This window comes from Neovison vison, chromosome 7 (assembly GCF_020171115.1).
Source record: "Neovison vison isolate M4711 chromosome 7, ASM_NN_V1, whole genome shotgun sequence".
NCBI lineage: Eukaryota > Metazoa > Chordata > Mammalia > Carnivora > Mustelidae > Neogale > Neogale vison.
This window is the reverse complement of record NC_058097.1, coordinates 18,834,896-18,861,758: the sequence shown is the minus strand read 5'-3', so window position 1 is coordinate 18,861,758 and position 26,863 is coordinate 18,834,896. Positions and strand designations below refer to the sequence as shown.

The following is a 26,863-nucleotide window of genomic DNA, read 5'->3' as shown; positions in this document are numbered from 1 at the left end:
TGAAAAGAAGGGCCATCTGTACCCCAATGTTTATAGCAGCAATGGCCACAGTCGCCAAACTATGGAAAGAACCAAGATGCCCTTCAACGGATGAATGGATAAGGAAGATGTGGTCCATATACACTATGGAGTATTATGCCTCCATCAGAAAGGATGAATACCCAACTTTTGTAGCAACATGGACGGGACTGGAAGAGATTATGCTGAGTGAAATCAGTCAAGCAGAGAGAGTCAATTATCATATGGTTTCACTTATTTGTGGAGCATAACCAATAGCATGGAGGACAAGGGGCGTTAGAGAGGAGTAGGGAATTTGGGTAAATTGGAAGGGGAGGTGAACCATGAGAGACTATGGACTCTGAAAAATAGTCTGAGGGGTTTGAAGTGGCGGGGGGGGTGGGAGGTTGGGGTACCAGGTGGTGGGTATTATAGAGGGCACGGCTTGCATGGAGCACTGGGTGTGGTGAAAAAATAATGAATAATGTTTTTCTGAAAATAAATAAATTGAAAAAAAAACATCTACTATGTGCCAGACCCTGGGAACCCTGCAGGGAAAGGAGTATACACAGGCAGGTCCTGGCTTTTGTGCAATTTATAGTAAAATATATTGGCTACTGATAAGTGTTGTGACGAGGGTGATGGTGGCTGCTCTAGACGGGGTGACCACGGGAAAGCTTCTCTAGGGAGTTGGTATTTGAGATGCTCATAGTCCGGGGTAACTCTGCAGCCATTCCTGAACACCCCAAATCCCTCCCTGACCACTCTCCGGAAGCACTACCTGACTGGAAAGCACTTACCTAGAGCTGGAGAGCAGTTGTTTGTACCCGGCGGAGCCGAGCAGGGCAGCGCTAAGGCCCGCCTGCCTGTGAGGCGCGCCCCCCCACCCCACAACCCCTCTAGGTCCACAGAAATGCAGCAGACGAACCCCAAAAGGCAGCAAAGTCAGAGAGGCCTGCCGCCCAGCCCGTGAGGCGCATGCGCACGAGCGCGGGGCGGGGGGGGGGGGGGACCGTAGTGACGTGCGCATGCGCGCGCGAGGGCGGGAATCCTAGAAGGGTGGTTCGCAGCCCTAGTGGCGGTTGCTGTCCCCACTCGAGGCCTGGCAGAGCTGTGCGGGGAGGAGAGGGGATGAGGGGGAGAAGTGGTGCTGCTGCAAGTCTGCAGACATGATGCCCACCCTGAAGCCGAAGCATCGTCCCTTCTGCTTTAGCGTAAAAGGCCACGTGAAGATCCTAAGGCTGGTGAGGCCGGGCCACGAGTGGGGGCGGTATTGGGGCGAGTGGAGGTGGTATTGGGGCGAGTGGAGGTGGTATTGGGGCGTGCTCAGGGGCAGCGGGGGATGGCTCTCAAGGATAAAGAGGAATCCCCTACCTTCTCTTTCAGCCTAGGCCTCCCCAGAGGCAAGGCGGTTCCCGGGGCACCCTGGGGACAGAAGGAGAGAAAGAAGGCACTGTCCTGCCCTTCAGGGGTTCACAGACACATTCTTAAAGCCAAGGAAGCGCGTCTGCCTGAGTGGCCCCCACTTGGACCTGCACACCAGATACCCAGGTTAGCAGGCCCGGCAGCTGCGCTTGTACCCCGCACATGACAGCGGGGCTGCGGGCTTCGGGGCGTCAGGCATGCCGGGCGCACTGCAGTTAGTTCTGTACAGAGGTCTGGAGAGAATGAGCCATCATTTGAAGGAGGTGCCCTGGCTAGTTAGAGAAGTGGAGACTGTCACAGGAGAGTATGTTGAAGGAACTGGGGGCGGGGGGAGGGGAAGGAAAAACATTTTTTTAAATTTTGAAGATGTGATCCCTAAAGGGGAGGGGATAGAAATAGTTAAAAGCTACAGGCAAACAGTTCCACTTAATATGAGGAAGAATTTTCTATTGGGAAAATTTCCCAAATTAAGTGGCCACATCACTTGGGAAGGCAGTACATTCCCAAACAGCAAAGGTAAAATGCACAGATAAGCACCTAGGGAAGATGCTGTAATTCCCGGTGAGTGGGTAGAACAAACTAGAATAAAGGTCCCTCCCACACCAAAAGTGTGTGATTCTGAGAAATTAATGTAATAGAAGTCAAAGTGTATGTGAGAGGTTTAGGAAACTACTCTGGAATTCAAAGGACAGAGATTACTTTGGGTTAGGAGTAATCAGGGAAGAAGTGACTTGCAGGTCTAGAGTTTTATCCCCAGTACTGAAAGCTCTGGAAGAACACTGGAGGGGGAATATGATCTTGTGAGAAAGGTTTCATTTCAGACATATCAATCCCCTCAACAAACACTTAGAGTATTTAGCTGTATTGTAAGACCTGACTTAGGCCTTGGAACAACAAAGACAACCAAGACAGAAGTCCCTGGCTCATGGAGTTATTCAGGTTAGTCAAAGAGACAGACCTATGAGCAGATAGCTATAAAATACATGATAAGATGGGGATAGGCCAGAGAATGAGACATTTAACCAAGCACAAGAGAAGGAGAGGTATCAGGAAGCTTCCTAGAGGAACATGAGTAGGGTCTGAGGGGCAGCCATGAGCTACCATGAGCAAAGACATGAGGGGGAAAAAAAACAGCATGATTTTTGCAGCAAATTTTAACAAGATAGGTGTTGCCTTATTTTTTTTCATTCAAGAAATACTTATTGAAAGCTTACCATGTTCCAGGCACTGCTCTAGGCTCTGAGGAGATATCAGTGAACAAAGCAAAGATCCCTAGTCCTCATGGAGTTTACATATTGGGTTGGGAAGGCAGCGGAGACAAATAGTAAACACAGTAAATAAATGATGCAGTATTGTAAAAAGTTGTACGTGCTATAAAACAGGAAAAAAAGCCAGGGAAAGGAGTGTAAGGAGAGGAAGGTTGCAGGGTCCAGTAATAGAGTGGTCAGGTTAGGCCTTGTTGAGATGATAATTTAGCAAAGAGTTGAGTGAGGCTAGGGAGTTAGTTATGAGAATACTTGGAGGAGAAGGGTTTGAAAAAGGAACATCCATTACAGTGGCCCTATGACAGGAATGTACCTCAAGGGTTCAAGAAAAAGCAAGGAAAGCAGTATGGCAGGAGTGGAGTGACTGGGGACACAGTAGATGAGGAAGGCTTTGAGTAAGGTTGTATATGATCTGACTAACATTAAAAAAAAAAAAAATAGACCAGCTGCTGTGTTGACAATGGATTGGTCAGAGAGACAGGAGGGTATTGATGCAAAAGTAAGGGTAGAACTAGGAGACCAGTTAGAGCTATTGCAGTAATCTGGAAATGAGGATAGCGGCTCGGACCAGGGTGTTGGCACAGTATGCTACAGGAAGTGATCATATTTGGGATATAGTTTGAAAGTAGCCCCAATATGATTTGCTGATGAACCAGGTATGATGTAAGAAAAAGAGAGGAGTCAGGATAACTCCAAAGTCTTTGGCCTAAGCACTGGAAGGGTGGAGTTGCCATCCACTGAAAGCCTGTGGGTAAGGCGACTGTAGGAGGAGGATCAGAAGTTCAATTTGAGAATTAAACATTGGACTTATCCTGTGAGAGGTAGGCTCTATTCTAAAGGACACAGGAAGCCACTGAGAAGTGCATTTGCATTTTAGATATTATACTATAATACCTTTGTCATGGTAGTTCAGGGGAAATTCTGAAGGTCAGTAGCTGTAGGGAGGGAGTGGTTTCCCAAGATGGTTAGCATTCGATCAGCAGACCTGACGATTGATCAGTTGCGGGGAGTATTAGGAGCACTGGTAATAGGTTTCTGGGTGGGGGATAAGATAGGTGGTGGTATCACCAGTTAAGATAATGCATACAGGAGGAATGGGCAAGACGAGTTCAGTGTTGGATACGGTGAATTTGAGATTCCTATAGGTATTCAGATAAAGATTGCAAATGGCTATTTACGTGTGAGATGTTGAGGAATGACCTCCAATAGGAACCCACATTCATCAGTTGGGTGGTGAACAGAATCTAAAGGAATGCCAGTGTTTTCAAAGGATGGGTAAAAGGAGAGAAGCCCACCAAGGGTGAATAGTTGCAGAGTTTATAAGAAGTAGAAAAAGTGACATGCAAGCCAAAGGAGTAGGAAAATAGGAAACAGACAGCCAATGGCAATTAACCCATGGGAGTCCAACAGGATAAGAACTAAAAAATAAAATGTTCATTAAATTTAGTAATTCTGAAATCACTGATAATCTGAGCAAAAGCAGTTTCCATAAAGTGATGAAGAAATGTCTGAGGTATTAGTGGGATATTTAAAAGAGAACTGGAGACAAAGCCTAAGAGTAATATAGAAGAGCTGTAAATAACAGATTGGGGGGAGAATTCAGTATGACTCAAATCATAGGAACTTATCAGAAAATGAATTAATCACCAGTGTCAAATTCCATGGTGTAGAAAGTTTACAGAAGATGGGGGCTGAAATAGTGACCCAAAATTTCATAATCCATGGACTCAAGACTGTGATTCAATAGAGTAAATCAAGTGCTTTGAGGTGAAATGTTGCTAATAGTAATTATATTAATTATAAAGAACGGCTTATTTAGTTACTGATTGTATATTTGCTACATAATCAAACTGATCAATTTAGAAGTTCAAAGGTAGGCTATTTTTGTACTAATAAGGTAATTGAAAGAATCATGAATAAGTAGCCCATAGAGATTTAAGGTTAAAAAGAGCATGTAGACACTACTAGCAGATAGACTGATCATAAAAAGTCTAGCCAGGGAAAACTCTTGACAAATCCACTTTCCAAGAACCTAGAGCCTTTGGATAGAGCTATAACATGACAGCTCCTAGAAATATGACATTGACCGACTCACTGGGACCTATGAGCTTATTTTTCCTTTAGGTCACTTAACATTCCTGTGTTTTATATCTTCATTAGTAAATGAGAGTGGATTGACTAATAATGTTCAGGATTTGTTTTTTTTTACTTAAAATATTCATCAATTCTGATTGCATTCTATTTAGGTTAGAAAAAATATGTAAAAAGTGAAGCATCAGAAATGTTGGGAGTTTTTTTTTCCTTTGTTCCCCCACAGTGTTTTTTGGAGAATTGTTCTTCTCTAACAATTTATTTTAAACATTTTTCTGATATTTTTCATGGCAACATCCTAAGTTTAAGTTTGATAGTAGATTCCAAATTGCTAAGAGTTAAAGCGTGATGAGCAGATGATAAGGACTTATAGCTGTCAGTACACAGACGTTTTTGAGAAGAACCTATAGGGAAAAATAGAAAACGGGAGTTTTTTGGGGGAGCAGGGTGAATGGAAGGGATGCATTTGTGTGTTTTAGGAGAAGACGACTTGGATATGTTTATAGTATGATGGGGAAAGGAGCCAGTGAGGAGAGATTGAAGGTCTGAGAGAAAAAAGAAGATATGTAGTGGAAAAAGATTAAGGGAACAGATGTGGGAAGAGATGGTATTAGTTGTACAACTGGAAAAAAGAGAGGGACACCTGATTCCCTAGAACACAAAGAGAAGGCAATATCCATACATTGTAGTAATTCTTCTTTTAGGTGTGTGTGTATGTGGCCTAAACCCATTTATTAAGTTACTTTAGAAATGATCATTTTTTACAGCTTAAACTTGCATTCAGTAATGGTTGACTAAATCATGTTTTTTCTCATCCTTACAGGCACTAAGTGTGACATCCATGACCTTTTTTATCATTGGACAAGCCCCTGAACCATACATTGTCATCACTGGATTTGAAGTTACTGTTATTTTCTTTTTCATAATTTTATATATGCTGAGACTTGATCGATTAATAGCCTGTTTATTTTGGCCTTTGCTTGTAAGTGTTCAGTTTTATGGTTAAAATTAACTACTTTTTTGCTGTCATAGTGAGACATTTTAATAAGCTATTCTTTAGAAGAAGCCTTTAAGGAATGTCTGGTAGGCTTAGGAAGGAGGAACTCTGCCCACTGCTACCATGTCCTGTGTTGTCCCTCCCTTAAGATCCACAGAGGATAAAGTCTCCTCTGAGCTCCCACCTACCAGTAGGTGGGACTGACTCTTCTATTAGGAGAAGTCACTTAAGTGTTGATTTTCTAAAGAAATTTAAATTTAAGATCATGGCTAAGAAACTTATAAAGCATTCTTAATCTTCACTTCCCTTTTAAGTACATGTTGATATGGCCTCAAAATTGGGGAAAGAGATGGAGGTAGATACACAAGTATTCACATCTTGCACATCCCTGGTCACTAATAGATACACAAGTATTCACATCTTGCACATCCCTGGTCACTAATAGATACACAAGTATTCACATCTTGCACATCCCTGATCACTAATGGAAAACTGAAATAATCTGGGAGGCTGAATAAAGCACAATGTCATCTTATGAATGTCTATAATCATCAATGCTAATTTATTTAGTACCATATGAACTTCCCCTGCCACACTTCTAGCACTGAGAATAGCTGCCCAGTGAAGCGCCTAAATGATTCTGGAAACTGTCAAAATAGGCAAGTTCGAGATGCTTGTTAAGGTGTACATGTCCCTTCAGCCTGGACTACTCCTGTTCTAGGAAAAACTGAGTTGCTTTACCTCTCTCTCTTCTTTCAAGTTTTACCTCCGCTATCCTGTCTCTGTAGGTCTCCCTGCTAAGACCCGAGCTGCCCTTCCCATTTTTGGCTGGACTGGTAGCTGCACTTAAGTCTTCCTCGGCTGCGCTTGTCTCATCCTCCTGGGTTCCAAGGTGCTGATATCCAAGCTGATAACCCCTATTAAGCAGAGAAGACTTTAGAGCTTTAAGCATGCCTTCAAGTGGTACCTTCTAGAACCACCTTTGAAGGCCAATCAAGCTAAACACAAGCTGAAAAAGTCCCAAAGGAGAAAGCTGGGAAATAGGATCTTCATAGCAACTCTCCAAACTCCTACTTGATCACAATTTTAGAGCTGGACCTGACTGGAGGGTATCCTAGGGGAAAAGGTCACAATATCTTCATCCGTGGGCCCTCAGTGCACACAATGTTATTTAGTAGCAGAAAGGTCTAAGTGAAATTATTCCAGGGATTTCTTCAAGGACATGAGAAGCATGGTCCATATCCTCTTTACTCAGGAAGTTGTATAGTTGCTCTTCACATTCTGCTTTCCAAGGTTAATTAAAACTAATACATTTTAGTATTTTTTTTCTCCAAACTATAATATTCTCTGGAGCTTATAGGTCCCTGTAATAAACTTGGAGTCCTAAGTGTAACAGAATACACCAGGAGAGAGGGTGGCCTATGTGTAGACTGAAATTTAGTCTCCAAATCTCTGAGGATCAGACTTTGCTGATATTGTAATCTTTGAGAAATGGTGCCATATGGCTAACTACAGGGCTACTCCATTATGAAACCCAGATTCTTCTCTGCTTTTGATCTAGCGTAATGATTTATTCAGCAGGTGTTCAGTGTCTGCTAATCCCAGCTTCCATAATGGGTTCTTTGATAAAACACAAATCTTATACCTGTGGAATTTTCAGGGAAGCAAGAGAGAAGAGCAACTCACTGTCCTAGGGGCTGGGATGGATGCACAGCCAGGATAGTGTGGAGGCACGGGGGTAAGAGTGGAGGCTTGGGGGGCAGCAGGAGGTCAGAGCAGGCAAGGCTTTATATGCCTGTGTTTTAAACCAACACCATTGGAAGCTTTTAAGGGTTTTTAAGTAGGAGAGTGACACAAGCAGCTTACAATTTAGGAAATTGCTGGTGCCAGTGTCAATAATGACTTAAAGAGGAGCAAAACTAGAGGTAGGTCTCAGAGATCACTTCAAACATTGTTCTGTAATCCAGGCATGAAAATTATAAAGGCCTGAACTATGGCCCTAACAGTATCTACAGAGAAAGGGGTTACTGGGGTAGAATTGATAGGACTAAGTAAACAAGAATTAAGAATGCCTGCCATTTCAATATCTGGAGACGATCCTGAGGTAGGAAGTACGAAGAGGACTGACTTTAAGGGCGGGCCACAGAGAGGAATGCAGTTCAGTTCAGTCTGAGAAATGCTAGGTTTGAGTTGCTTATGGAATATTCAGATAGAAATGTTCAGAACAGGTCTGAAGCTCAGGAGAGTGAGAAGTTAAAGCTGCAGCTTTGGAAGTCATCACCTTGTCATGGCAGACGAGCTCTAGGACTGGCCTAAATGGTGCAGAGAAAATAGCAAGCTGAAGGTAAAACTGGGAAACGCCAATACACAGGGTGATTTAAAGGAGGAAGAGCCAGAGAAAGGCAGGAGAGAATGCAAGGGAGACCTGTGTCACAGAAGGCAAGAGAGAAAACCATCTCAGAAAGGAGTGGTGAATACTGTCACATGTAAAGAGAACAAAAATAAGTCCTGGAAAAAATATGTATTCCTAGGCTGTGTTACCAGAGGCCCCTTTACCAGAGTGGTGTGCCTCTCAAGTGGATAGGTAACCGGAAAGCTGAAGGAATGGTGAGCCTGAGCAGGGCAAGAGAGACAGCTGTAATCCAAGGAGCCACAGAGGAAAGCTGGCCAGGGACAAAGTAGGGTCAGAAACACAGTAAGGTTCCTGCAGAGTGGTGAAGGGGATGGGAGCCAGAGCACAGCCCTGGAGAAGCTGCCTGGGGCTCTTCTACTGTGACAAAAGTGAAGGACACAAAGAGGGCTGACGATTTCAATTAGATTTCAATTAATGTGTCCGCGGGGAAAGATAACTTCTGCCTCACGGCCACTGCCTTCACTGATGAGGAAAGGGCGTGGTCATCCGCTTTCAGATTTAGTATGGTTATCACTATCCCAAAGCTGCAGTAACTGACAGTCTGTAAAGCAGGCTGCTCTGTTTCCCTCAAGTATGACAATGACAGAAAGCACAGTGAGTCAACCCAGGGCTTTGCAGTGATATCCAAGTACAGGCTCAAAATTTCTTGAAATCTCCTTTTTTTTTTTTTGTTAGTTTGTTTGGTTTTTGTTTTGTTTTGTTTTTGTAATTAACATTCTATTCCATGATACCATGGCACCCCCCCATTTTTTTTAAATAACCGCATGTCTAAGTTACCAGGAGTTTGAAGTCTGATATTTCTGTTAACAATACCTTCCTGCCTCCAGTGTTATCTGCAAACAGATATAAACCACTCCAGAATAAAGATGATTTACCTCTCTCACGCTATACAACCATTCATAATGTAAGCTGCAGCCCTTAAAGCCATTGTTCAGAAGGCAAATGTCCTGTTTCTAGAAATTATTACATGAATGAGCCACCTCATCAGAAATAACAGTATAATCAATCAGCCTACATACAGATGTAGGAAAGTTTTTTCCTGAAAATTATCATTTTCTGCCAAATGTGCGCAGCTTTTTATTAATTGCATTTTAGTAACATTATAAAGTTGTTTGATTTACAATGTAAACTACTCCACATAGTCTCTCAGCATTCTGAATTTCCAGTGTACCGCTCTATCATAAACCTTCCACATAATACATCCTGCATTCCCAACCAGATGTGTTCTCTCTCCAACTGTATTTAAATAGAAAAGAAATAAGCCTAAGTGTAAATGATTGGTATATCATAGCATCATAGATTAAGAAAACCAGTAGGCATCACTGTAGACCAAACATAATATAGGTGTCCTCTTACTATTGCAGTTGGATTAAAAAAAAAAACTCACTAAATTTGTTTAATAAAATGGAAATTTTGGGCACCTGGGTGGCTCAGTTAAGCCACTGCCTTCAGCTCTGGTCATGATCCTGGACTCCCAGGATCAAGTCCCACATCAGGCTCCAGCTCCACAGGGAGTCTGCTTCTCCCTCTGACCTTCTCCCCTCTCATGCTCTCTCTGTCTCTCTCTCAAATAAATAAATAAAATCCTTAAAAAGAAATTTAAAAAAAATTTTAAATGGAACTTTCAAAATCTGTAGGCAGCTGATTTTTTTTTTTTTTTTTTTGGTGATCTTCATATAAAGTTGACATTTCTATTCTGTGTTTTAATTTTTTTTTAAAGATTTTATTCATTTATTTGACAGAGATTACAAGTAGGCAGAGAGGCAGGCAGAGAGAGAGAGGAGGAAGCAGGCTCCCTGCTGAGCAGAGAGCCCGATGTGGGACTCGATCCCAGGACCCTGAGATCATGACCTGAGCCGAAGGCAGCGCCTTAACCCACTGAGCCACCCAGGCGCCCCCTTTTTTTTTTTTTTGGTGATCTTCATATAAAGTTGACATTTCTATTCTGTGTTTTAATTTTATTCTGTGTTTTAGGATATCCTCAACTCAGTAATAGCGGCAATATTCATGGTAATTATATCTGTGTTGGCACTGTTACCAGAAACCACAAGAGTTATAGCCTTTGGAGGGGTAAGTGGAGGTCTTTGTGATTTCTTGCTTTAGGTTTGATTGGTATTCAAACTTACTTGAAAAACAGATATAGGAACAGGAATCTATACCATACTCATCCTTGTGTCTCCTAGGCCAGTATATGGTTCCGAGTGGCTTAATATTTCTTATGTGAGTACATGCCCTGATAAACCTAAAGGAATATGATTTCACCCTAAAACGGAAGTTAACTAAATAGTATTTCCCATGTGTTCCACATCAATATGTAGAGCTGGACTAGACTGAGAAAAGTTACTGGAATCTGTTACACTTAGCTCTGAGAAACCTGATGGCAAGCAAAAGACCACGGATGAGTTTCGTAGTGCTCGCTTTTAAGGAAAAGGATACATACCATTTGTTAAGGTGAGACAGATGGCTCTGAGCTCAGTTATTCTTTGTCCAGACCTTTCTTCAGATGGAATATAATACAAGATGTCTGGTGAAAAGGTTGTAGGAAACCTTACAAGTAAAGGATTTATTTTGAACGTTGCTTAAAGAGAAACAAGCCAGTTTAACCAGAATTTATCCTGAAAGGCAAGCCAAAATAAACAAGAGTCAAATAATTGAGTTTTAGTGTCATCTGATATACTTCTGAGATTTTTTATAGGAGGCTCAAAATTGTTTGGCTTTTCTAGATTCTTATCTAGAGATGTGAATACGAAAGACCTTTCTCTTTTTTTAAAAAATCCGAAAGTTCTTAAATAAATCTCCCTCCTGCTTCCTTGTCTTTCCATAGTATGGGCCTCTTGGGAGAACTAACCATTCTCAGACAGCCACGTATGTCACAATCCATGGTTTTTCATCTCCTTACAAAGACCCAAGCAACTTCATGAGGGATGAGAATTATTCTAGAAATGAGATAATGCTGTAACAGCAATCTCCTCCAGTTATCTTTAAAGATAATCTTATCTCATGGCTCAGTCAGTTAAGCATCCAACTCTTCTTGGTTTTGGCTCAGGTCCGGATCTCAGGGTCCTGGGATGGAGCCCTCAGTCAGGCTCCACACTCAGCAGAGACTCTGCTTGAGGAATCTCTGGCTTTCCCTCTACCCCACTCCCCATAAAATAAATATTTTTTTAAACTTTTAAACAAACAGGGCGCCTGGGTGGCTCAGTGGGTTAAGCTGCTGCCTTCGGCTCAGGTCATGATCTCAGGGTCCTGGGATCGAGGCCCGCATCGGGCTCTCTGCTCAGCAGGGAGCCTGCTTCCTCCTCTCTCTCTGCCTGCCTCTCTGCCTGCTTGTGATCTCTCTCTGTCAAATAAATAAATAAAACCTTTAAAAATAAATAAATAAATAAATAAAATTTTAAAAAAACTTTTAAACAAACAAAAAAGATCATCTTAACCCTCTTCTATGGAGAAAGAGGGACAAGGCATGGAATTTACAGTTGACCTTGAATAACATCGACTCCCCACACAGCTGAAACTTTTTTTTTTTTTAAAGATTTTATTTATTTATTTGACAGAGAGAGATCACAAGTAGGCAGATAGGCAGGCAGAGAGAGAGAGGAGGAAGCAGGCTCCCCGCTGAGCAGAGAGCCCGATGCGGGACTCGATCCCAGGACCCTGAGATCATGACCTGAGCCGAAGGCAGCGGCTTAACCCACTGAGCCACCCAGGTGTCCCCACAGCTGAAACTTCTAAAACTGACTTCCCACAAGCTTTACTACTAATAGCCTGCTGTTGACAAGAAGCACCAAAAACATAAACAGTTAACACATATCTTCTGTATCAGATGTATTATATACTGTATCTTACAATAAAGTAAGCTAAAGAAAATCATGAGGAGAAAATACATCTACAGTACTGTACTACTATATTTATCAGAAAAAAGTCCATACGTAAGTGGACCTATGAAGTTCAAAGCCATGTTGTTCAAAAGTCACCTGGACCTTGATTCACTTACTCATTCATTCACTGACCCGGTGTTTACAAGGGCGCACTTCAGTAGATGCTGACAGAGTATAGAGTTGCGCTGTCCGATGCCATAGCCACTAGCTACATGCGGCTACTGAGCCCTGGAAGTGTAGCTGGTCTAATTGAGATGAGCTATACAGGTAAAATACACATGGATTTCAAAGACTTACCCCAAAAATGTACATAATTTCATAATAACTTTATTATATTGATGACATGTTAAAATTATACTTTGGATATACTAGGCTAAACAAAATATGTTGTTAAAATTAATTTCACTTATTTTTCCTTTCTTTTTTTTTAAAGATTTTATTTATTTATTTGACACAGAGAGAGAGACAGTGAGAGAGGGTACACAAGCAGGGGGAGTAGGAGAGGGAGAAGAAGGCTTCCAGGATGCTGGGATCATGACCTGAGCCGAAGGCAGACGCTTAATGACTGAGCCACTCAGGCACCCCTTGTTTTTTCTTTTTAATGTGGCTATTAGAAAAAATTATGTGGCTTACATTGGTGACTCATATTCTGTTTCTTTTGGACAGCACTGGGCTAGAACATGAGCCTGCCCTATCCTCAAATTGCTTAGAGCCCAATACAGGGAAGAGAAATGTAAACAGCTGTATATAAGCTATTGACAGAGTACTTCAGGGCACAGAAAAGAGGAAGCAACTACCTCGCTCTGGCAGTGGAAATGCAGCTTGCCAGGAATAAAGGGGAGACGAAGGGGGTGGTTCCAGGTAGAGAAACCAGCAACACGCAGAGTACCAAAGTCATGGAAGGGCAGGAAGTACTCAGTGTGGTCAGAAGCTAAGAAGCTGAGTTTGAGTTTCAGCATGGAAAATGGAGTGGTGTCTAGAGCCAAGGGGCCAGACTTCCTGGCCATTGGATGGAACTGACCAAATAGCACACAAGGAATGGTATCCCTCTTTTCCAGCCCAGGTGCCAGCTCTCAAACAGCCATCACAGTACCTAAAGACCAAGTTCTAGTTTATTCCCTTTGCCTTTTTGTTTGTTTGTTTGTTTGTTTCCCTGAGGCCTATTTAGAATCCCACCCTTTAAACAGATGTAGCCCAGCCTTAAGAGTTCACTCTGGATCACCTTAACCACTCCAGTTCTCTAAAGTGCACGTCACAGCTACTGTTGCATTGGTTTAATCTTGAGCTGCTGTTACCTTTGGCCCTTGAGCCGAGTCTGTAGGAAGAAAGGCAACTGAACATTGGGGCGGAAATGTTGATTGATAACTAGATACCTTCAGTAGGGCTTTAAATCATACATGCGGGAGCAAGTTAAGAGATCCAGACAAGTCTTTGTTTCAGAGCCCACACCCCTTCAATATTATTTCTGCTCACCTGAGTTACCTTTTCCTTTCTTTAGGCAGGTATTGGGAAAACGTGGGCATGAGAATGAAATCATCTCTGAAGTCTCTTCCCCTTTCAGTATCAGGTGGAAGCAAGAGAGGAAGCCAGGGGGCAGACCACTTAAAACCTGTGAATGACTGAGGTCCAGAACGTGGCCACAGCAGTGACAAAGTGTCTTCGTTTCCAGGTGTTTGGAATCCTGGCGGGAGTGTGCTGTATTGCAGACGGGGTCCTTATTTACCGGAAGCTTCTATTTAATCCAAGTGGTCCTTATCAGAAACAGGCTATTCATGACAAAATATAAGTTTTGTAATTTTATATTACTCTTTAGTTGATGCTAAGTATTAAGTATATTAAATGTATTTATTCCTCCACATATTTCCTGTGATTGTTCTCATTTTAATCTCAATATGGGAACTGGAAGAAGAGATGTGGGAACTCTGGACCCAGCGCTCACCCATATCGTCATTTCCAAGCCAGCACTGATCCTGATCTGATTGGGTTTACCTCCTCCTGGGCCCGGGTGGCAGAGAAGAATGCACCCAGACCACCCTAAATGGTCTCCAGAGCCCCCTTCCTGGTCGGCTGGCAGCACGGAGGGGTGGGGTTGCAGGGAAAATGAGTTCCTAGGCTAGGCAGTGGCATCGCATCCCAAATGGCGATGAAGGTGGCTGGAGGGCCTGGTTTGTCCGCGGGACACAGAGCTGGGTGCGCGCGAGGGACGGGGGGCCGGCAGCCGTTGGGGCACGCCGCTGGTTCCCAGGGGCCAGCCTGCCCGTGGCGGCAGGCTCCGAGCAGCAGGGCCTGCCTGACACAGCCAGGCCCCCGGGGCCCACCATGGATGCCAAAACCACCAGGACCCCCACAGGGAGCTTGCAACAGCAGCAGCGTCCCGCAGGTCCAGGGGCTGCGGCAGCTCCGGGGACACGCTCACGCTCGGCTCCCGCACGCCCAGGGGCTGCCCCAGCTCCGGGCACACCCTCACGCCCAGTGTCTGCCCCAGCTCCGGGGACACCCTCAGGCCGAGGGTCTGCCACAGCTGCGGGGACACCCTCACGCTCAGCTCCTGCACGCCCAGCGGCTCCCGCACGCCCAGGGGCTGCCGCAGCTCCGGGAACACCTGCACGCCCAGCGGCTCCCGCACGCCCGGGGGCTGCCGCGGCTCCGGGAACACCTGCAAGCCCAGCGACTCCCGCACGCCCAGGGGCTCCCGCAGCTCCCGGGACACGGGCACGCCCAGGGGCTCCCGCACCTCCGGGGACACCTGCACGCCCAGGGGCTCCCGCACCTCCGGGGACACCCGCAAGCTCAGGGCCCTCCGCGCAACCCAAGAACGTAGCACTCGGTGAGTCAAAAGATGCAACATCGAGAACACCCACCCAGCCACCGCAGGTGCCCAAGAGCGAAGCTGAGAAGGCCGCCATGCAAAAGCGTGCGGAAGGACGGGCCCTAGTCCCGATCAAATTCAGGGACAGCTTCAAGCGTTTTTTCTTCACGCCCACGGGAATGATGAAGGTCATAAGGCTGGTGAGCAGAGAGAGCTGGTGATGCAGGGTGGGTGCGCCTTGGGGAATCCCCGGGGACGCCGCGTCGGGAAAACTTGCCTACCTCCCTTTGCCAGCCAGTGTGTTCTGCCCCATCTTTCCTCCCTTCTCCCCTGCCCCTCCCCACACTCGACCCGGATTACTAAACCAGCGCTGGTTTTCCTGCCTTTGTATTTCTCAGGTTTTCCCTCAAAAAGGGAATTAGGGGACGCAGAAAGAGTAAGAGCTGAAACGTATAAATTAACAAACAAAAATAACAGAATTGACCAAAATTGATAAACCAATGGCTAGTATAATATGAAAAAAGACTGAAGAGAGAACTTTAAGACACCAGACAGGGAAAATAATCACTAAGGATGAAGACACTGAGAGGATTCCCCAAGAGTACTTTACAAAACAAATAAGCCCGACTACCTGAAAGAAACAGTTTATTTTCTAGGAAAATATAATTACCAAAACTGACCCCAGGATAGAGAAAAACCTAGCCAGACCAACGTAAACACAGAAGAAAATGAGAACTGATCAAATGAGTATCTTTCAAAAATATATAAGGGACAGCCTTTTTTACACATTAACTCTTTCAATCTTAAATGGGATGTAATTCTGATACTATTGAAACTCCTTCAAAGAATGGAGAAAGAAGAAGCCCTTCTGAATTATTTCTTCAAAGTAGTATAACACGGATATCAAAACCTGACCAAGTCAGACAAAATAGAAATCTCGCTTGTATCAAATCAACAAGTATTAATATATTATCAGAAAATATTCAGTACTTTTTAAAAATACACTATGATGATGCAATATTAGGACTCTGTTAAACTAACCAACATTTTAGGTTAAAAGAACAACAAATTAGGAGATCATGTCAGATAAGGAAAAGAACACATTTGACAAAGGTCAACATTCATTTCTGATTGCAAAAAAAAAAAAATCCATAAAATAGGTATACATATTTTACTGACATTTTAAAGATAAACCCAAAAGTCAGCACCATATATAATGAAGCATCAGAAGTACTCCCATTAAATGAGGAACAAAGAGGATGCCCTCATCAATACTATATTCAGTATTTTTCTGGAACTGCTGATCACAATGAGGAGAAATAAGTAACAGTTGAAAAGATTAGGAAAATTTATCATTTTTTCAGCTGACATCGCTGTATGTCTAAAAATCTCAAAATCAACTGGGAAACAAGTTAGAACAAGATAATCTCTACTAACTCACTAGCAGAAATGAACAAAAAAGCATTTAAAATAGAAGAAAATATTTCTCTTTATAACAACAATCAAAATGGTAAAACATCTACGACTAAATGAAATAAATTTGAAAGACCTACATCAAGAAAACTTGACAAACTTAGATAACTAAAATAACTGGAAAGACATACTTTGTTCTTGAGTAGTAAAAGTGAATTGTTTAATCCTTCAAAATTAGAAGTTAGACGAAATCCCAATTAAACTACCAACAGGCTTAGCTTGGGGAGCTTGACCAAGACAAACATGGGAGACACAAACAATGTGAGGATTAGCACTGAAAGGGGGACTAGGTCAGACAATAATATAAAATAAATTGCCTGTAATTTCAAAAGTACTAGAGAAGAAATCAGCACCTCAATGGAAGGGCATATTCTCAAAAGAGACCCAAATATACCTGGGCATTTACTACATGAGAAAGGTTGGATTTCAGGGAAAATACTGGTGTTTCCCAACAAATGATGTTGGGATAACCAGCAACTGTTTGGAAAGAAAGAAAACTGGAGCTCTACCTTTTTCTATCAAAATCAGTATATATTTATTCTACTTGTATATACTTCTTTCCAGTATGAAATATACCCGGTGAACAGCGGTGACTTTCCAGAAGATGGACTAGGGTTGGGTTGAGCAAGAAGAAAGAAACTGGAGTTATTTTTCATTCTTCTCTACCTAATTGCACTTTTATTATTTCCATGTATTATTTCACTTCTGGAAATACGAGACATTTTTACAAATAAAATATATGTACAAAACAATACAGGCAAGTGCAATATCACCAGATTTACTTTCTTTTTTTTTTTTTAATGTATTTGACCGACAGAGATCACAAGCAGGCAGAGAGGCAGGCAGAGAGAGAGAGAGGGAAGCAGGCTCCCTGCTGAACAGAGAGCCCAATGCGGGACTCGATCCCAGGACCCTGAGACCATGACCTGAGCCAAAGGCAGCGGCTTAACCCACTGAGCCACGCAGGCGCCCACCAGATTTACTTTCTAACAGTTGATGGGTTTGCTTTGCTGTTCACTAGCCCGTGTGCATTAAAACACGTCCTGTTTCTTCTCTTGCAGGGTCTTCTCATAGGAGCACTAGTTTCTTTCATCATTGCCAAAGCCCATGAGCCGTACATAGCCATCACAGTTCTGGAAATCTGCATCGTTCTTTTTTTTATTCTAATATATATGCTAACCCTTCACCACTTGCTGATTAATTTAGATTGGTCCTTACTTGTAAGTGTTCGTTTTCATAATTCAAATATAAGCCTCAGTCCTAGAGTACAGTCTCTCCTCAAGGGAAAACGGAAGAGCTAATCTCTCTGGACAAGAACAAAACTGAGCTGTGACAGAGGTGCTGCCCTCGTCCCAGGGGAGAAACTAGCCCAACACCCAGAGAGATCCCTTAGACACCTCTGTCCACAGCACCACCAACACACACACCTGCTTCCTTCTCACTGGGGCACTGAAAACAGTGGTAACTCGCAGCCTGTCCTAAAGAAAATTTCAATTAGGTATATGCAGTACCTAATTGCATATTAGGGATATGCTTCTCATCTACTGCTTGTAAAACAGCACATGCTTTTATTTTCCAACAGCAGCTACTCTAACATTATAAACATTTCCCCCCTGTGTAAGCAAGAGTCAGCATGGCAGAGTTGTCCAAAATGGTCACCCACACCCTGAAAGACTGCAGGAGTCAATCTCTTCTTGGGTACTAAGGGCCCATACTCCCAAAGGGGTGCCACATGGCAGAGTAGTCAAGAAAAGAACATTGCATTGCCTTCTTCAGTAACTTATTCCAGAACTTCCTATTCTTTACCAACTGAAAAATTCCTGAGGCTAATCCCTCAGGTCTCAGATAAATCCTATTTATTATGGGGCCTGAGGTTCTGTGTCCTTGCAGAATGGAGAAGAACTACTGTTCTGCCTGGGTACAGACAGGGACCACTTCCCGGCCCTGGCATCTTCCTAGTGTGTGAACACTAGCCTCCGTTTCCCCATCCAGGAAATTCAGCAAAGGAAAAGGGTGATCATAATAACTACCTCATAGGGTTCCTGGAACATTTAAATGTGTTTAAAGCAAACACCACAATGCTCAACACAAAGCAAAAGCAAACATTCACTTACAAAGTGTCCATCAGACCCCATAAGGTAGTTAGCTGGATTTTACCATTTTCTCTTGCACTGCGAGCAACCCTAACTCAGAGGTCAGGCCTCTCCCCCATCCCACATCCGTGCAGTACCTTTTTCTAACCTTAAGATAGGATTGTTTGGCATTGAGCTAAAACTCAAAATAACATTTTTGAAGTGAGGCATTCTCTGAAAAAGCTGCTGAGTTCTCTTTGCCGCACAGAGTGCAGAACAACAGGAAGCAGACACAACAAAATGTGAGCGAGTCTAAACGGACCCATGAAAGACCCTCTGCGTTGTGGAGAGCTAGAAGGATAAAGAGGGTTCTGAAGGGAAACCAAAATCTCGGCCCTTGGAGATTTTTGAGAAAATCTTCATTTTGAGCACACAGCATGTGCCAGATACTTCTTCATACGTGTTAACTCATTTAATCCTCACAACAATCTAGTGGGCTTGTAGTTTAGCGGATGAGAAGACGTGATGAAAGGTAAAGTTGCCCGTGGCCATGGGCCGTCGCTTGGAAACTCAGACCTGGCTTTAGGCCAGGCTCTTTCCAGACTTTTTGCCTTATTGCCTTACAACGGTTTCTCTGTCTCCATTCTCCCTTCATTTTTATCATTGTTATCATCCTTGGATTTTCTAAATTTTATGTTCTCTGTATCTTCTGTTTTCTCATGGTTTCCTTAAAATATGGAGCTGGAGGTGAGCAGATTATCCTGGTGGGTGGGTACAGGTCCTTAGGGCTGGTGACTGAGGGCTTCAAAGCACCAAGGTCAGCTGTGGTCAGAGGGACTGAAGCCCTCAGAGGAAAGAAAGGTCTGCTGCCATAAAGCTGGGGAGCTGGAGGGAGCCTCAAGGCACAATGCACAATGCTTTATGTAGGGACGAGGGAGAAGATCTAGGAAGTGGGGGCTCCTAAATGAACCAGGAAGGTCCTATGAGAAGAACTGTTCTCACAGGGGTCACAGACAGCTCACGACAGCGTTTGTAGAATCGCAGGCCTTCGGTCAACTCTGATAAAGCCAGGCCCCCTTTAACCTTGGGTCCCAGGCCTAGCGCTATCCTTGGGTCAGAGCAACCTCTTTCCTTTGGGTGACTCTGGGAGCCCCGAAGCACGATTCACATGGACATGCCTGGTCTTGGTGAGCTCCCAGCAGCTCCATGGTTGGGGCACCGTGAAGGCTGCTTAGTTATTCAGAGGAACAATGGACTGGGGGTCCACACCAAGCCGCCACATACTAACCAACGCAGCCGGTCAGGTGGCGTGTGTAATCTAAGGGACTTGGAAGGTTTTTTTAAAAGACCCATCAAAACAGGATTCAACACTGTGTTCCCCTATCCTGTCCTTTCCTTTCTGGTCTTCCTCTTTCCATAAGGTGAAGGCCGTGTGCCTAAGAGATTGTTCAGAAGGGTAGTTACCACTGCGTGGTACCACGGAGGCCTTGGCACGGAACACAGTGTGCTGGTTTAGGGAGAGTTTGTGTGCCTAGGAGAGGACTCCTGGTCACTTCAGAGTAGGAGGACTTGGAGATGTGGAGGCATCCAGCGTGCACAGACCCTCTCTCCTGGCAAGATGGTTTGGTGTCCCCGGCGCTGAGCAGCATGGGTAGTTCAGTGGTAGAATTCTCACTGCCCCCAAGGCAGAGCCTTAGTGCTGATTTTAAGTGGCGGTTTCCTTAGAGGCTCCCAGGAGTACGGAGGTCCTGATTCCTCTATTCCCATTCTTGTTTGGCAAGAGGCTGGTCATAAAGGCTCCCAGTCCGGAAATAGAAAGATTGGTAAATCAGGGCTTCAGGTGGTCAGCAGAGCAACAACAAAGAGGACTGGCCTCGCGTACGGACCTGCTGAGATCTATGGAGTCTGGGACTGCATTTTGGCAAAGCCTCCTCCTCCGGAGAGATGGTGGAGCCTGGGCTGCGGAATCCATACTCCATTCTCAATTTCATCTTGTGGCTTCTTGTGAAGACTATGACAGTGACTCTGACAGCCAAGGGTCCACCTCCCAGCCAGTCCTTGACTCGATATCCTGGGCCTGCATCAGAGCTAGTGAGCAGAGAGCTTTCCTTAACCCCACCCATGGTGGGGTCACTGTCTTCATTGTAAGACTTTGTCATCAATTTTTCCCATGACTCTAGTGTCATCCGTCAACATACCCCAGAAAAGTATGAATTGTAATTCCCTTCTGAATAGCCCATATTTTTAACACTTCTACATTATAAAAAATATTATCCAATATGGTCAGAGAGACTGAGTTCTGGTCAAGCAGATGCTTCTGCCTAGAGAAAGCAATTAAAAAAAAAAAAAAACCACAACACAATAAGCATTTTAAACTAAAACTCTGATGATTCCAAAACGACCAGCAAAATCTTTCCATTTATAAGGAGGAAGTGTCAGCTTTTGAAAGTCCCCTTCAAATAAGATTAATGAAAAACCACAGTTCTGGTCATTTCTGATCAGGTTATGCCGCACGTTTGGAGAACTCCAGGCACAAATGGAGTCAGTGGGAGTTGCAGCTAGTTGAATACTATACAGTGTTTACCACATATATATTCTTGCTACAAATATCACATTTTGTGAAACAAACTGTCAATGTTCAAATTTTTTTCTAATACTCAGTGATTTTTAAAAATAAGCATTCACCAATAAAGCGTCTCTTTCTTTCCCAGTTAAAAATTCTACACAGTTTTATCTAAGGAATTTGGGAGCTTTATGGAAAAATAACAGTCAAGCAACAAATCCATCTCTCATTTTAGTCCGAAGAGGCACCTGAGTCAGTAGGGCATTTATTCAAGGGGGAAAGAAAAAGATGATGGGTAAAGATGGCATATGACAAGACTCAGCTGCAATTTTACTCCATTAGGAGAGAACATCTCTTTCTCTCTCTCTTTCTTTCCCTCCTCTATCTCCCTCTCTGTCAAAGATGAGGCCAATAACACTGATGTGTCTAAGGCAGAAGGGAGGAGGGGGGTTAGTCCAGAGAAGGCTTCTGGACACTCAAGTCAGGCTACAGAGGGGCCTTGCCACTTACTGGCTGGGCAGCCCCAGGCATGTTGCTAAACCATCTGTAAATGGAGGATAATGAAAGTCTGTTGTGAGAATCAAATGAGATTAACACCCTGGCCCAGTATGTGACACACAGGAAGTGCTCACGAGGCGTGAGCTATGACAGAATGTTAGATATAAGGCAAACATCAGCTCCAAAGGACAGTTTGGGAGAGCATTTCCTTGTGAGCAAGGAGCAGAGTAAATTCCAGGAAGGACAGAGTAGAGGAACGTCTAGTATTCCGGTGAGGAGATGGAATTACAACAGGGAGTCAACAAGGGGCTAGCCAAGCCTCGTCTACACTTGGTTTATTAGTATTATCATTATTCATTAGCTTTCACCTAAATTCTCAACCACCTATGGCCACAGCTAGTTAATTTTTGTTTTTAGAAGTTTACATTGTGCTTCTTAGTTGTAAAAGTTCTTGTGCATTATTATTCTCTTGGTTCACATAATCCTAAAGGACTAAGCTTCTTGCAAACCTGCGAACCGCTGTGCTGGTTCACTGGGGACAGAACTGTCATGCAGCCCACAGAACGCAGCTGGATCTTACTTCTAACCCTCACCAGCCCCGCTCCTTTTCTCCCCAGTGTTACCCACCAGGGGTCCAAATCATTGCTGTCCCTCCATGAGGCAAGTCATATTCCGTGATAGGGACAGGACTCCTTGCTCAGCGATCTCAATGGGAAGCACACCCAACGTCTGCAGACAGTTCAACTTCTGTGCACATTCTGAAGGCAGACCGCACAAGTCCACATTGTGATGCACTCACGACCCACTCGGGGCCGGTGCCAGGCACTCCTCGGGTACTTTTAGATTCATTATACCGTTTACTCCTCAGATCCACCCAAAGGATCCCAATCACTATTCCCATATTTTAAATGAACATACTGACACAGAGAGATGATAAAATGGGCCCTAGGTCACACATCTAGAAACTGGCAGGCCAAGAGAGCTCATCAACAAAATACACTCCGACCGTACATGTCCCGTATCATATTGCCCCTCTGTGACCCATTATCCACAGAAAAATGCCCAAGATGGGTGCTGTACTTCCAGTCTGGGGGGATGACGGGAGGCAACGGTGAGAGGGTTTCTGACTCCCTTCTTCGGCAGATACCCTATCTTAGACAACTTAAACCTCTCTAAGCCTCTGCTGTGTCCTCTTAAAATAGGGATCATAACAATACTGACCCTGGAGGGTGTCTGTGAGGGTTAGATAAGGTAAGGACTGGAAAATACTGGGCACACTGAAGAGTTCCCATCGGAGATATTATGATTTCACACACTGGGTGGTAGGGCTCCTTGCTAGAATCAGGCAGGTGCACCAGACAGGCTGACGCTACCAAGTCAAGCCATCAAGACTTAAGGACTTAAAATGTTCCAGATAGGTATCTGGGCCATATCGTGGTTCTACCACCCTGAGCTTTTGACCGTCTCCACCCTGGTGCCACGGAACCACTGAGTACCCACTTTTCCATTACTGCTCTATTACCGAAGTCCAGCCTCTGCTTATTTCCAGGAGTGGCCTCCATCTACTCATTCTTGTCCTTTATTTGGCACACAAAGCTGCAGTTTGGGCTAGCAGTTACAGAACCCAGTACTGGAATCCAGAAGAGAGGACAAAGACAGCCCACAGATGCCAGGAAAGACCCAATTCCAGCCATTTCTTAGGAAAGAACAGAAGTCAACAGCATAGGCATTCACTCTAGAATACCAACCCTGCTCCCCAGATGTGTTCCTGCCTCCTTGGGATATGTGAACCCACAGAATAAATCCCATCTAACTTCCAAACTAGCGATTCTACCTGCAGATTTGGGAATGCAATTAAATTAATAAAGTGATAACCTAAAATTTAATTTTTATATCAAAAATAAATTACAGAATAGAATGAAGGATTTATATTAATTTAACATATAGGATTATTAAAAATCATATTTATGGACGTAGCATCCTATTCCTCTAGTGTTTTTCATGCTCACTTTCTTATGCCCTTTAAGGGGAATATAATGGGGAAGTTGTCAGTTTTTTTTTTTTTAAAGGCACTCTTTAATGACATTAAACCCATTTCTGCTGACAAAGTTCTATCCAGGACCTTAAGATCACATAAACTCATGTCTTAGAAGATGCAAGAATTTTGCTGTTAACAGTGCAGTAATATTAATCAAAGGGAAAGTTTTAAAAAGACACCCATCCTTAGATGGGTAATTCACTAATTTAAAATATTTTATGAAATCACATTTTCATGTAGAGTTGACAGTTTTCAATTCTGTATTACAGGATCTTGTCAACAGTTTCATTACAGCTGTGTTCCTTTTAATAGTTGCCATCCTGGCGATGCAAGAAGTGGAAAGAAGGCATTTATTCTATGTTGGAGGGGTAAGTCAAAGCCTTCATGACCCCATTTCAGATTAGTATTTCAAGGGTGCCTGGATGGCTCAGTCAGTTAAGGGTGAGCTCCTGGTTTCAGGTCAAGTCGTGATCTCAAGGTCATGGGATGGAGCACCACTTCGGTCTCGGCGATCAGCAGAGAGTCAGCTTAAAATTCTCTTCCTCTCCCTCTGCCCCTCCCACTTGCTTGCGCTCTCTCCCAAACAAATACATAAGTCTTTTTAAAAAAAATCAGTACTTCAAAACTCTGCAAAGGGAAACTGGCAGATCGTAATTACTTTGTTTGCAGAATAATATCCCTACCATCACCCCTTCTTCTGCACTGACTTCTTCAGATGATGTAAAGTTACATAAATTCTAAACTCATGAAAATCTTCATCCTAATACTCATTCTCCAAATAGGTACAAACTCCCCTTTCGAGAAATGTACACATTTCTTGAAATGTTGCAACAAGGTATTCTTGTCTATAAATAGGGCTTTGACCCTTTTGGACTAGAGAATTGTATTTTAAAAGCAGGTGAAAAGAAAAGTACAGGACTAGAAAAAAAAAAAAAGCACATTGTCAAAAATTAATGGCCCAATAGGAAGGAAGGAAGAAATGAAGGAAGGAAGCTGCCAGCATGTGTCCCACACATAGCCAGGCATGTTCTGACTTGATTTTTACAATTCTCATTTTTACAGATATGAGAACTGAGGTTAAATAATTTGCCCTGGCTCACAAGCCTGGGACAAGCTGGGACTCAAATCTTTACCATATGAAGAGCACAAGAAGTGGCAGATTAAAATGCTTTGAAGACAGAGGGTGGGAAATGAGATGAGACTTCTGGTCCTGGAAGTTAAGCAATGGGAACAGAAATTAATCTAGAAAAAAAGAGTTTGACTTCTTTATACTAATTCCATCATCAGCAAATATTTGTCAATCCCATTGGATTGTTCCAGGCCCAGGCTTAGTGTTGGGAACAAAGTCCCTTATCCCTATGGGAGCCCACAGATTAGCTGGGGCAAGACCTACAGAAGGAAAATGCATTCAAGCAACTGGGGATTAAATGACAGGTAAAGAGAAACATCTGGAGCAGGCAGGATGGGGGAGGCACCAAGAATCCTACTATGGGCTGCAGGTCCCCATCTGCTAACTCAGCCACCAAGCCTTCTCCTACTTGCCAGGGGCTCCCACCACCTGGAGCCCCTCAGTTCTTACTTGGATGACAGGAGCCCGCACCACACCCCACCGGGTGTGCCTGCCTCCTGTCCTTTTCACCTTAAGGTTACTGCACGTGTGCTTTCTGACTCTGGCACCTGATCTCACCTCTTGATCAAGTCCCAAATTCTACACTTCCTAGCCTCAACTCTGCCCCCTCCCTCACCAGCTCCAGAGGTCTGAGGGACACCACCCTCCTTGGAGACCCCTGTCCATGATCTGAAGTTCTTTTCCTCCCGGTTGATCCCCTTGGCAACTCCTTCCTGCTCTTTTCGAACAAAGCCCAAGAGTCCTTTCTGCTGAAGGGCCTTCTCAGGACCTCATACTTATCCAGAGCTTCCTACAGCCGATCAATAGTCCTCTCTGGTCCTTTCTGGTGCTGCAGGCATCCGGTGAGGTCATTAGTGGCAGCAAAACCCACCATTTCCAAAATCCCTTTTTCTGGAAATTGCAGAATGTGCCATAGTGGCCTGCCAGGCAGACATCGAACAGGTAGTGCTGGGTCAGAGGGGAATGGGATGGGAGAGGGAAGCCAGGTTGCCACAGAGCCGCAAAATAACCCAGCCTTCCCTTCCCATGTATGGTCTTGTGTCTGACAGATCCAGTGTCTCACAGCGGCAATCATGTGTATCCTGGATGCGATTGTGGTCACCAAGAAGATGAGGGATAAAATGAGAAGACTCCTGGGACTCGAATATGAAAGCAGTTCCTCCTTGCTCCTGGAACCCAAGAAGACACCTGAGCCAGGACCCACTCCGACACCCGGGAAAGCAGGCACGCCGGCAGCGGAGCAAGCACCCACGCCGGCAGCGGGGAAAGCAGGCACGCCGGCAGCGGGGAAAGCAGGCACGCCGGCAGCGGGGAAAGCAGGCACGCCCGCAGCCGGGAAAGCAGGTACGCCCGCAGCGGGGAAAGCACCCACACCCGCAGCGGGGAAAGCACCCACACCCGCAGCGGGGAAAGCACCCACGCCCGCAGCGGGGAAAGCACCCACGCCCGCAGCGGGGAAAGCACCCAAGCCCGCAGTGGGGAAAGCAGCCACACCCGCAGCGGGGAAAGCAGGCACTCCAGGATCCTCAAAAGCACCCACGCCGGGATCCTCAAAAGCACCCACGCCGGGATCCTCAAAAGCACCCACGCCGAGATCCTCAAAAGCACCCACGCCGAGATCCTCAAAAGCACCCACGCCGGGATCCTCAAAAGCACCCACGCCGGGATCCTCAAAAGCACCCACGCCAGGATCCTCAAAAGCACCCACACCAGGATCCTCAAAACCACCCACACCCGCACCCTCAAAAGCACCCGCAGCAGCACCCGCGAAGGCACCGGCGAAGACACCTGCAAAAGCACCCGCGCGGGCAGCTGGAAAGGCACCCACGCCCGCAGCGGGAAAGGCACCCACGCCCGCAGCGGGAAAGGCACCCACGCCGGCCCCCGCCGCAGACTCCAGGCGTGCATCCACCCAGGCATCCTCAAAGGCATCCTCGAAGCCATCCACGATGCCATCCTCACGGGCATCCTCGCTGCCACCCTCGCGGACATAAGCGTCTGTGCCTCGTCCCTCCCGATAATCCCGCCACTGAGCTTGCATGCTGTCACCCATCCAGGCCCACACGCGGTCATAAAACCAGGGCTGCTAAATCAGGAACATTTGTGCTTCCTCGTGTTGCCTTGTGTGAAAGTCGAGTTACCTTTTTTTGCGCCGGTGCCTGACGAGGCTGCCCCAGGGGGCGGTGGCCAGGGCCTTGACCCCGCCGGGCTTCCC

At 44.7% G+C, this 26,863-nt stretch overlaps 2 protein-coding genes across 5 annotated transcripts; both read left to right on the top strand.

The window, feature by feature from the left end:
* Nucleotides 1–1,166: 1,166 nt before the first annotated feature.
* CKLF (chemokine like factor) lies at nt 1,167–13,860 on the top strand. 4 transcript variants are annotated; one of them, XM_044260399.1, is made up of 4 exons: nt 1,167–1,241; nt 5,602–5,760; nt 10,163–10,258; nt 13,736–13,860. In XM_044260399.1, exons 1-4 carry the CDS (start codon nt 1,167–1,169, stop codon nt 13,850–13,852), a joined length of 447 nt encoding a protein of 148 aa, XP_044116334.1. In that variant the 3' UTR covers nt 13,853–13,860. The 4 variants fall into 4 exon arrangements, with proteins under 4 accessions (XP_044116334.1, XP_044116337.1, XP_044116335.1 ...); XM_044260402.1 differs by lacking the exon at nt 5,602–5,760 and having other exon boundaries at nt 1,170–1,241; XM_044260400.1 differs by lacking the exon at nt 10,163–10,258 and having other exon boundaries at nt 1,170–1,241.
* A 525-nt stretch (nt 13,861–14,385) lies between these two features.
* CMTM1 (CKLF like MARVEL transmembrane domain containing 1) lies at nt 14,386–26,642 on the top strand. Its single transcript, XM_044260058.1, has 7 exons — nt 14,386–14,432; nt 14,552–14,870; nt 14,941–15,075; nt 17,410–17,568; nt 23,789–23,887; nt 25,698–25,992; nt 26,398–26,642. Exons 1-7 carry the CDS (start codon nt 14,386–14,388, stop codon nt 26,640–26,642), a joined length of 1,299 nt encoding a protein of 432 aa, XP_044115993.1.
* Nucleotides 26,643–26,863: the final 221 nt, after the last annotated feature.